This window comes from Megalobrama amblycephala, linkage group LG1 (assembly GCF_018812025.1).
Source record: "Megalobrama amblycephala isolate DHTTF-2021 linkage group LG1, ASM1881202v1, whole genome shotgun sequence".
Taxonomy (NCBI): domain Eukaryota; kingdom Metazoa; phylum Chordata; class Actinopteri; order Cypriniformes; family Xenocyprididae; genus Megalobrama; species Megalobrama amblycephala.
The window spans coordinates 54,705,593-54,717,770 of record NC_063044.1 but is presented as its reverse complement, the minus strand read 5'-3'; the positions used below and the strand labels follow the sequence as shown (position 1 = coordinate 54,717,770).

At 39.0% G+C, this 12,178-nt stretch overlaps 1 protein-coding gene across 1 annotated transcript; it reads left to right on the top strand.

The window, feature by feature from the left end:
- The first annotated feature begins 11,305 nt into the window (after positions 1 to 11,305).
- Positions 11,306 to 11,972, top strand: LOC125270611 (single-pass membrane and coiled-coil domain-containing protein 3-like). Its single transcript, XM_048194415.1, has 2 exons — positions 11,306 to 11,660; positions 11,767 to 11,972. Exons 1-2 carry the CDS (start codon positions 11,306 to 11,308, stop codon positions 11,970 to 11,972), a joined length of 561 nt encoding a protein of 186 aa, XP_048050372.1.
- Positions 11,973 to 12,178: the final 206 nt, after the last annotated feature.

The window sequence follows — 12,178 nt, the reverse complement described above, 5'->3', positions numbered from 1 at the left end:
CAGCATCATCTTCATGTTCAGAGCCAACAATACTCTCTCCAATGTAGCAGTCGACATCTGATCCTCTGCTGGAGCCAAGACTAAGACGCTAGGTCCCTCATGAGAAGGACCAGCAATCCAAGCAGAAGCTACCAGCCATGTTGGACAGTGAACGTGGCCATCCAACTGGACGACACACCTGAGCACTGGGCGCCGATGTGGCCATGTTATACTAAACATGAACCACCCACGGACATAGTCACAACATGTTTGCGATGCACTAGAGGAGTGGGGGGCCCACGGAGAATGGCTCGGCGGGTATAGCCCCACTGTGATCCTCTGGTCACCCAGGCTTATTAACCAAAGTAGTATTTTTCTGATTCAGAAAAATAAACTAGATCGGAGAATAAGTGAGGTGACTCCACCTCATTAAAGGCGCTAGAGTCTCGACCGTGCATCTAGAGCGCCAGACAACGTGCTGGGTTGCCATGGCAACGCGCGCTGTCAGCCGGTAGCTCGACGGCACACGGCGCGCTGAACGCTCAAGCCCTTACAAGAAAGGCGAGACAAACAACGTGCCGACGTGGGCATATTCTCATAAGAGAATATGAACCACCCACAAACACAGTCTCAGCACGCTAAGCAGACATGAGAGAAAGTGATTGTGGCCGTCAGTGAGGATAGGAAACGACCGCCTCCAGAAACGCACAGACAGAATGACGTCTTGAAAAAGACGCAGTGTCTGTCTGTGAAGCTCTTTTAGAAGGGGAAGAGTCAGCTCTCTCGTGCTGAAGCACACAGGGAGTGATGCGATGTGTTCGGGTACACCACTCCCGAACACACCGGGAGGAACCGGCCCAAATCGCAACAGACAACTGCGTTTTACATGGGAATTCAGTTGCTGTTAAAACAGCAGTGAGAGCTTAAGCTCAGGCTCCCCGGGAAGCTCACGACCTCGCTGTCGTGCCTTAACACCAACACAAACAGACGCTGAATCTCCAAGGCTGTTTAGTTTCACTCTTGTGAAGTCTGAAGCTGGACACCAACTGTTGGCTCCGAAGTGAAAGACAGAGTGCGATTGCATCTGCTTCCTATTTATATACACCTGTCGGAGGCGGTGCACATTATGCAAATATCGCACGCCAATTCCATTGGCTTGTTTTAGTTCACTCGAAGCTGATAGGGCTCTCTAGCGATATCCCAATTCGTCGGTCACTACTGATGTACGTCGAACGTGACCGACTGAAAGGGAACCTGAGTTATTAGTGACATCAGTGGCCGTTAAGTTTTAGGACTGTCACATGATGATATCAAAGTAAACAAGTGACTCTTATTTATTTCCCAGAAGAAATATTCAGTTGTCTGTTTCATTATGAATCTGTTTCTCTGAAAAACACATGCTACTGAAAGATGACTGGTAACCATTACTCCACTAGTTACAGTATGTATTGTCACATCACCGACATCATTGTGTCTATGTGATTCTGCAGCTGCATTAGACTTCGTTTACTTGCACTTTTATGTCATTGGCATATTTGGATTGAGCTGTGCTGATGGTTTAACTAGACTCAGCATGACCATAACGATGAAGAGTGAAGCTCCCCTGTGCTTCTAGAGGGCTTTTCACACTTTAAATATTTAACCCTGGGTCATTCTAAACCCTGGGTAAATGGAATCTTGGGTTATCTTACTTCACATTTCACGCTGCTCATAATTTACCCAGGGTTAACCATTTATCCTGGGTATTCAAAAGCTGACGTTTCATATTGCACATTCCTAAACTCTGGGTTAATGTTCTTATTTGCATATTTGTGGTGTCAGTGTCATCGTATGGATAAACGCAGCATGCAACCTGTTTACATAGCTTTAGTATTGCGCATCCTCGTATTGTTGACTGTACTATCGAGTTTATACTGAATGGACATTCTGGACTATATGTAATGAAACGGTCTCTTTTTCACTCAAATTGTCACGTTTTCTATCAGCATTTGACATTTTTCCTCTCAAATGCTGAATTTGCTGTTTACAACGCGCAGTGTTTCTGTCACTGTCTAAAGCAGGCAAATATGAGGAAAACAATTGGTTGTCTGTTGCTAAGCATCTAACATTCTAACACCGCATCGTTTCACACTGTACAACTTTGGCACCACAATGAGGGGTTAACACCACACAAGCAGTGCTAACCCCACTTCTAAATTACAAGCAGTGTTCATTTTGACAGCCATTTTTGATTTAGTCTTAATTGAATGTGGAGGATTTTGTCTGTGACAAGATGATTGACAGGGCAGTTTAAATGGTTACAAGGTAACTAAGTGACAGAGCATCCGTTAAAGACGCAATTATGATGAAGTAGTATGTCCCAAAGCTTGCACACTCTTCTGCTACATACTTAAAAGTATGTATTTTTCTTCACAAAAACAGTACATACTTTTAGGGCGTAGTATAAGTAGGTGAATTGGGATGCAGCATTAGTCTTAATCTTCAGGTGAAAATGCTTATTAGTCTTTGTCACATTTTTGTCTTTCATAGTTTTAGTCGACGAAAAGTTATTGCATTTTTGTCAACTTTTACTCTGCAGTTAACAACATTAATTTTGGTAGCTATTTAATATGTAGTCTTTAGACAAAATTGTCATTATGATTTTTCTCTTTAGACCAATTAAGCTTATGAGAAATTTGAATCAATGTACCAGGATGTATTGACATTGCACTCTCAGCAGTAGCACTTCTGCATGTCCCTTTTCCTTAGTTCAGTGGTTCTCAAACTTTTTAGAGTGTCGTACCCAAGCGGCAACCTCCCCCAGTTTCTCTTGAAGCCAATACGGAAGTGACTTAAACTGAAATCTTAATCGACTGGCCGATGAATCAGTGTGTCGAATCATGATTCGGATCGCGTGTCAAACCGCCAAACTGCTGAAATCAACTTGACTTTGGCGCTCCGAACAGCAGATTCGACATGCTGATTCATAACGCTCCGAAGCTTCCTGAAGCAGTGTTTTGAAATCGGCCATCACTATATAAGTCTTTGTTTTTTGGCGCACCAAAAATATTCTCGTGGCTTTATAATATTAATATTGAACCACTGTACTCACATGAACTGATTTAAACATGTTTTTAATACATTAATGGATCTTGAGAGGAAATGTCATTGCTAGCTATGCAGGCCTCACTGAGTCATCGGATTTCATCAAAAATATCTTAATTTGTGTTCCGAAGATTAACGAAGGTCTTACTGGTGTGGAACGGCATGAGGGTGAGTAATAAATTACATTATTTTCATTTTTGGGTGAACTAACCCTTCAGTGAAAAAATACACCTGAGCTTGACACAATTGATCACGAGAGACGATGCCATTTCACACTCAAAGCTGATGTAATGAAATTCCCGTGCCCATAGTGTCTGTACTGATGCCAAGTGTCTCACTGAAAGCAATGGAGTACCCTGCATGTCAAAAAAGTGACGCCAAAAGGTCCTGAATAAGCATCAATATGTGACGTGTTGGAGTCGAGACGTGTAGAAATTATAAGCATTTTAAAATACTTACGGTCTGGTGCAGAAGAATCCTTCGTGGTCTGTTCTTTCTTCTAATCTTAAATTAATGCCACAGGAGGAAAATTTTGTTATGGCAATAATTTAACAGTTACAGTTTCTTTCTGCAGCTGTAGAAATATTTATCGAATATTATAAAGTATAGTATAAAACCCAAAGTTTTTCAATCAAAGCAATATCAGCAAGGCTTCTGGATCACTTCAGGTGTTTTGCGAAGCAGCATCTAATGTAACTCTTGTTCTCCCAGGTATTTAAAGATAAATTGATGACCTCCCTAGTGAAGTCATCCAAACTGGAAACACCCCCGAGTTCTCCTCCGTATTTGGCAAATTCCTGTCTTGTCATTCTTCCTGCATTTTTGTCATTGTTTGGTAGACTGTGATTATTTCTCTATCATCATGTGATTTAAAAATGACTGTGGCTCAGTTTATATAGTATGAGTGGTATGCTAACTGCTAGATCATTTGATCTCAGTATGTAAACTTTATTTATATGGCACATTTAGATACAGCAGAGATTACCATGATTTAAAGACAGATGATTTCATAGGTCAGTTTTGGTTTTCAGGCTGAGACATATGAAGAAACATATATGAAATGAGTCATCTATACACACATTCACATGTATCCTTATCTAGTTACTCGTTCAATCTTTTAACTCTTTCCTCGCCAGAGTTTTTGTTAAAAAACGTTCCCAGCCACTGCCAGCAAAGACTACATTCAGATCAGATTCAGAATGATGATAAAAATACAGATGGAGTAGATCAAGTCCATCAACACCCCTAATGCTTCACAGTCCCAGAGCTCGTCCTGGGTCCCGTAACTTACTTATCCAGTGAACATCAGTGAGACAGTGGGAACAGATGTATATGTGTATTGAATGCAGGAACCAGTACGGGCTGGAATCGAGGCCAGGTCGCCCGGATCGCTGTCACACAAGAGCGCTGGTTTTACCTGTTGTGTCACCAAACAGATATGGACCACGCAAAACTGGGGTTACTTTGTGTTCTCTCTATACTGTTACAAGTACAGCTATAAGTGCACAGACATTATTAATGACAACTATTGATGACAGCACACGTTGAGTGTGCCACATACACCTTTAACATAGAAAGGGATAAACCTGGAGAGAAATGATCTTGCATAAACTCCAGCACTGTACCAACCGGGCAGTTAACTGGGTCTAACACCATGAAAAGAACAACAAGTTTCCTTGTGGAGGGAGCTCTGGAGTAAAGATTGGTCTTAATAACCTCAGTTGAATGACCAGCTTCCATAACTCTGGGTGGGGGTGAAATTCTGAGCCCCCCACTGGTGATTGAAGGTCCCTCGTGTTCGGATCCAAGTGTAGCCATCGAGGACGGACATCTGGTCCGAGAACCAAACTCGATTTGGCCAAAGAGGAGACAATAACAACAGATTTGCACCCTCCCGGCGAACTCTCTCCAGAACTCCCAGGAGCAGAGCGATCGGGGGGAAACTGTACAGACGTAGCCTCAGCCAAATCTGGGCCATGGCATACAACCCCAGTGGAGCTGGATGCATTATTAGAGGGAACCACAGTGGACAGTGTGTCATTTCCTGAGATGCAAATATATCCACTTCTGCTTGGTTGTACCTATTCCATATAAGATCCACCATCTCCATTCCCCGGGCCTCAGCTCCTGTCTTTACAGGATGTCTGCTCCCTGATTTTGGCATCCAGAGATATATGCTGCTCTCAGTGATAGGAACTTACCCTGTGCACACAGGAGGATCTGGTGCACCAATTCGTAAAGCAGTATATTGTCTGAAAAGAACACGATGACCGCTTAGATCTGGGAGGGGAAAAAAAATGATGATGAAAAAAGAAATGTGAAGTCTGACAATAACTGCTCCAATAAATGCAACTCTTTGACCAACAGGTGTTTATCAGGCACAATATCCATGTGGAATACAAAAATTGACCCTATTTAATTTGTTACTTCATATTACTAGTCTTGTGGTGAACAATTAATCTGTACAAGTTAATACACCAAAAAAAAAGTTTGTCGTGGTAATCTTTAATCAAAATCTGAAAAGTTACATCCGGTCTGGAATCCATCTTCATGTATATGCCAGAAGAGCTTTATTTTAGCAAATATTTAGTAAATGACTTGGGGGGGATGAAGTACAGATGCCTTTTTTACTTTCTATTTTACCTAGAAAAAGGGTGTGATTTGTTCTTGACATTAAAAGATCACTGCTAGTTTACTGGAAAAAGGATGTGAGATGATGAGTCAAGACCTCACAGGGCTGAAAATAACCAGTTATTAACTATTTGTGAGAGAAGATAAAAATTTAAAGATTTTTGGTAATAATTTATATTGAAGTTCCCTTTGTTAAGGGTTTATAAAGGTGTTTGTTAATTAGTCATAAGTCATTATATACATTTATAATTAATCATAAGCCATTTATACATGTTATAAATCATTAATAATGCAGTTATAACTGCATGAATAAAAAGGGCGACTTTAATGCAATACCTGCCAAATAGAGAGCGGTTTTTAACTCATTTTAACTCAATATAAATGCTTAATACATGTATTTATTAACACTTATTTAACTCAAAACCAGATTCCTGGTTTAGTTCATGATGCAGCAAAAATTGACTATCATAATTAGACTGAAGGGTGTTGTGCTTGTGGTTTTCTTATTAAAATATCATGACTGTCACTTTTACTATGTTGCTTACCAGAAGTTTCTGTCTTACCCATGATACTCTCCAAAAAGGTCATGATGCCTATCCACAGCAGTGTATAAAAACTGATTTATTGTTTATCAAGATGAAATTTAAACTTTATTTTGAAAATGAAACATAAGATAATAACCATAACTTGATGAGATATTAATAATGAAAATTTTTATTCCAGTATTAGTTAACTGTGAACCTTAATGTAGGGTGGACACTTGTGAACCATTTATTAATGAGTTATAAACATTAATAACCATGTGAAAGTGAACCTTAATGTAAAGTGAACACACGTAAACCATTTATTCATGAGTTATAAACATTAATAACCTGTGAATGTGTTACGATAGGACCAGGCAGGAGACAGAAGATAGATAAAACAGGTTTGTTTATTGGACACAAGCAGAGTATATGATGCAGACAGGTGAGTAGCAGATGCACTTTGGTGATGTACGAGTGATACGGAGAATGACACAGTCCTTTGTAGTTGCAGAGTGACAATGGAGAATGATACTTGCTGAATGGAGCTGATGACTTCAGACAACACTTCACGCCAGACGAGAATCGTAGGAAGGAGCTTAGGAAACCCGGAGAACAGGTAAGTAGTCAGAAGAGTCCTTGAGGTAAGCATACAGGTAAGTCCTTTGATGCAAACGAGACCGGACAATGTGGCTGAGTGTGAGTGTGTCTTAAATAGTGCTGGTGATGAGTGCGCTGATGAGGTGCAGGTGACGGTGATCAGTACTCAGGGGAAGGTGTGCGCTGTGATTGGACGGTGCTGGAACCTGGCGTGTTTGTTACAGAAAGTGAACCTTAATGTAAAGTGAACACACGTAAACCATTTATTCATGAGTTATAAACATTAATAACCTGTGAAAGTGAATCTTAATGTAAAGTGAACACACGTAAACCATTTATTCATGAGTTATAAACATTAATAACCTGTGAAAGTGAATCTTAATGTAAAGTGAACACACGTGAACCATTTATTAATGAGTTATAAACATTAATAACCTGTGAAAGTGAACCTTAATGTAAAGTGAACACATGTGAACCATTTATTAATGAGTTATAAACATTAATAACCTGTGAAAGTGAACCTTAATGTAAAGTGAACACACGTGAACCATTTATTAATGAGTTATGAACATTAATAACCTGTGAAAGTGAACCTTAATGTAAAGTGAACACTTGTGAACCATTTATTCATGAGTTATAAACATTATAAATAAAGACATAATTCACATGTTTCCACTTTACATTAAAAGGGGCCGAGTCCAACAACAAACGTCTAACTAATCAGCATCAGGGGGCATATGACAGTCGAGGAGAGAGAACGAGTGAGATTTGAAAATATACCCAGTAAAATCAATGTAATATTTTTGTTCAATAATATTTTTTCTTTATTTTTTCTATATATATATTTTTTAAGTTGAGAATATGAATATATATTTAGACATTCTTAAAGACTGTTTATTTCAAGTTTTATATATATTTTTATAAGAAATATTGATTTGAAGTGTTACTTTTTGCATTATGATTACAGTCAAACCTAAACATTGTGTTAGAAAGACAATGCAAGGAAGCATTTGTTTACCCATTTTTTGATTCAGAATTTGTAAAAAATGCCACGTGACAATTTTTTTTTTTTACTTTTAATGCTGTTGACACAGAGCTCAGAATGGTTTCGTACCATTCCGATGAAGCTGTGATTTTGAACAATTCAAAACAGAAAATGTTTCCGTCAAAAGTGACCGAAGAGCACCAGAGGGTTGCTTCTACTGGTTTTAAGTTTAATGCACGTGTTTGTGTTATATAGCTACAGGCCATTTCACATTTATTTTCACTGTGCCTATATTAATACTTTTCAGTCTTTTAATCCATATAATTTGTTTTGTCATCAATAGTTGTCATTAATAATGTCTGTGCGCTTACAGCTGTACTTGTAACAGTATAGAGAGAACACAAAGTAACCCCAGTTTTGCGTGGTCCATATCTGTTTGGTGACACAACAGGTAAAACCAGCGCTCTTGTGTGACAGCGATCCGGGCGACCTGGCCTCGATTCCAGCCCGTACTGGTTCCTGCATTCAATACACATATACATCTGTTCCCACTGTCTCACTGATGTTCACTGGATAAGTAAGTTACTGGACCCAGGACGAGCTCTGGGACTGTGAAGCATTAGGGGTGTTGATGGACTTGATCTACTCCATCTGTGTTTTTATCATCATTCTGAATCTGATCTGAATGTAGTCTTTGCTGGCAGTGGCTGGGAACGTTTTTTAACAAAATCATCTCTGCTGTATCTAAATGTGCCATATAAATAAAGTTTACTTACTGAGATAAAATGATCTAGCAGTTAACATACCACTCATACTATATAAACTGAGCCACAGTCATTTTTAAATCACATGATGATAGAGAAATAATCACAGTCTACCAAACAATGACAAAAATGCAGGAAGAATGACAAGACAGGAATTTGCCAAATACGGAGGAGAACTCGGGGGCGTTTCCAGTTTGGATGACTTCACTAGGGAGGTCATCAATTTATCTTTAAATACCTGGGAGAACAAGAGTTACATTAGATGCTGCTTCGCAAACCACCTGAAGTGATCCAGAAGCCTTGCTGATATTGCTTTGATTGAAAAACTTTGGGTTTTATACTATACTTTATAATATTCAATAAATATTTCTACAGCTGCAGAAAGAAACTGTAACTGTTAAATTATTGCCATAACAAAATTTTCCTCCTGTGGCATTAATTTAAGATTAGAAGAAAGAACAGACCACGAAGGATTCTTCTGCACCAGACCGTAAGTATTTTAAAATGCTTATAATTTCTACACGTCTTGACTCCAACACGTCACATATTGATGCTTATTCAGGACCTTTTGGCATCACTTTTTAACGGCCTCTTTAGCATCATTTTTTGACATGCAGGGTACTCCATTGCTTTCAGTGAGACACTTGGCATCAGTACAGACACTATGGGCACGGGAATTTTATTACATCAGCTTTGATTGTGAAATGGCATTGTCTCTCGTGATCAATTGTGACAAGCTCAGTTGTATTTTCACTGAAGGGTTAGTTCACCCAAAAATGAAAATAATATCATTTATTAATCACCCTCATGTCGTTCCACACCCGTAAGACCTTCGTTAATCTTCGGAACACAAATTAAGATATTTTTGATGAAATCCGATGGCTCAGTAAGGCCTGCATAGCCAGCAATGACATTTCCTCTCAAGATCCATTAATGTATTAAAAACATATTTAAATCAGTTCATGTGAGTACAGTGGTTCAATATTAATATTATAAAGCCACGAGAATATTTTTTGTGCTTTTGTGTCTTTCCTTTCATTTAATTGGTTTACATTTGGACAGAATCTTGTTATAAAAGAGAACCGCAGGCCTATCGTTACAATTGCTGGTTAGGAGCATAAACTCGCACGACGAGGAGTATAGAAGTATAACTTTTTTTAATATACCCACAAGGAGATTAATCCACAAACAGGTATAACGGGGAGACAACCAAACAATACAAGAACGATACCGGACAATACTAGACAGGAAACACAGGCTTATATACACAGGAACACAAGGGGGTGATTGGACACAGCTGAATGTGATGATTGAGGTGATCAGTAACCATGGTGATTGACTAGTGGCGGGAAATGGAACAACAACAAGTCCAAAACAGAGTGCACATGTAACACCTATTGGCTAAAACGGCTTTGTTTTTTAATAAATAAAATGCTGTACGTATTATTATTATTATTATTATTTCGGAACGTTTATAATACGAAGGAACACTGGAACGGAAACGTTAAAATACCGATTCTGTGGAACGATTTAATTTTTTTTTTTTTCCGTTTTTAAGCCCTGCTTGTAACCATTTAAACTGCCCTGTCAAACATCTTGTCACAGTCAAAATCCTCCACATTCAATTAAATTTAATTTCCTACCCAAGAAATGCCATCGCACGTTGATCTGCCAGTCATGAGTCTTTCATACGGAGAACTCTCCTCATGTTTGCATAATGATGCATTATAACATTAATGACCAAGCGCATCGTGAAACAAGATTCTGATTATTAATCACTCAAACACCTTTATCTGAACCATCGGTCCCACACATCTGCCATGTTTGTAGTTTTTTAACACTTTTTATTCGTATTTGTAGTACTAATCAAATCCTCATCCTCAGCGCAATGTGTTATGGGCAATATTAGCCGTTAGAGTGTGCACGGATCTGCACTTCGGATTCTAACCAGAAAAAGTAGACCATCTGGGTATCTTTGGAATACTTATTTCAACATACTATGATTTAGATCATACTAATTCTATTTTCGAATACTATTTAGGATGGATAGTATGCAAATTGGGATGCAGCGTAAGACTAAATCAAAAATGGCTGTCAAAATGAACACTGCTTGTGATTTAGAAGTGGAGTTAGCACTGCTTTTGTGGTGTTAATCCCGCATTGTGGTGCCAAAGTTGTACAGTGTAAAGCGATGCGGTGTTAGAATGTTAGACGCTTAGCAACAGACAACCAATCGTGCCTCATATTTGCGCGTTGTAAACAGCAGATTCAGCATTTGAGAGGAAAAATGTCAAATGCTGATAGAAAACGCGACAATTTGAGTGAAGAAGAGACCGTTTCATTCTTACCTTTATAGTCCGGAATGTCCATCCAGTATAAACTCGATAGTACAGTCGACAGTACGAGGATGCGCAATACTAGTTAGTTATTGCACACTAGCTAGTATTGCACACTAACATTAGTTTCTCTCCCAGGGAATCGCGCTCAGTCTCTTGTGTCACGTCACTGTTTTTGGCTTATGCTTGCTCATGTACATATGGAGTGTGATCACGTGCGCGAGAGAGTAAGGAACAGCTGCAGTTCACTTAATGGCCACCGGTGTCACTAATAACAAGGGTTTTCTAATTCTTACAAACAGTACCTTTAACTTAATGTTTATTAATCACTTACATGAATGCCTGTTTAATTATACTTAATTTAAAAATGATTTCTCTTTCTTAAGGATCCGAATATAAAGAAACATGGGGTGGAGTGACCTCTTCTACCCTGATAATCCCAAGAGAAGGGAGGAGCTCATCCGTAAAAGTCAAGAGTTTCAAGATCTGATGAAGAGCAACTTCCGAGCCACCAACCAACTAATTGATGTTATGAACGAGCACTTGAATTGCTCCTTCCAACATATCAAGCTGAATGAGGAAGCTTCTCTCCAGGAGAACTGTAAGGTGATGATTGAATGCATGCGTAAGATCCAGGCAGTGGTAGAGAAGATTGACAAGGTGCTGAAGGAGAAGCTGGAACCCACCCTGTATGAGAAGCTGCTAAGCCTGTCTCTGCTTCCAGAAGACTTGAAAATGGTTTCAAAAGTTGTTGAAGGGGGTTTGTGGTGTTGCAACTGTGGGATCTACTACTTTAGTTAGTCTTTTGATTGATAAAGGAGTAATTCTGGCAAAAATGACAAGTAAGTTTGTTAAAATTGCGGCAGGGACATTAGCCAGTCTCGGGTTGGCAGTGGTGTTTTTGGGGATCGACATGATTGTTGAGGCCATTCTTGGGAGCATTGAGCGTGATAACCTTGAGAAGGCTCTGAAAGAGTATGACGAAGCTTTGAAAGAATTCGAACCAGCGTCTGAAAAATATCAGGATATCATTACCTACGTCAGGATCAAAATTGAGGGAATAAATAAATAAGAAATGTAAGTTTAAAATGTTTTCTTTTTCCTACCTGAAAAGTTTGCTGGAATTAAAAAACTAATAACAGAAATTCAGAAAGGTCAAAGTGACATTTGAAAAAATATGTAGAAAAAGAAAGAATCTAGTGAGAAATGAATCACAGTTCTCCTGCTATTAAAGGGTCATAAAACCCTGAGTGATTGTCCACTTCTTCCCATAGTACA

Bases quoted from the DNA above. Each gene is read 5' to 3' on its own strand.
- LOC125270611 (XM_048194415.1), top strand. From the start codon at position 11,306: ATGGGGTGGAGTGACCTCTTCTACCCTGATAATCCCAAGAGAAGGGAG. The intron at 11,661-11,766 runs GTTTGTGGTGTT...AAATTGCGGCAG, and splicing joins TTCAAAAGTTGTTGAAGGGG to GGACATTAGCCAGTCTCGGG.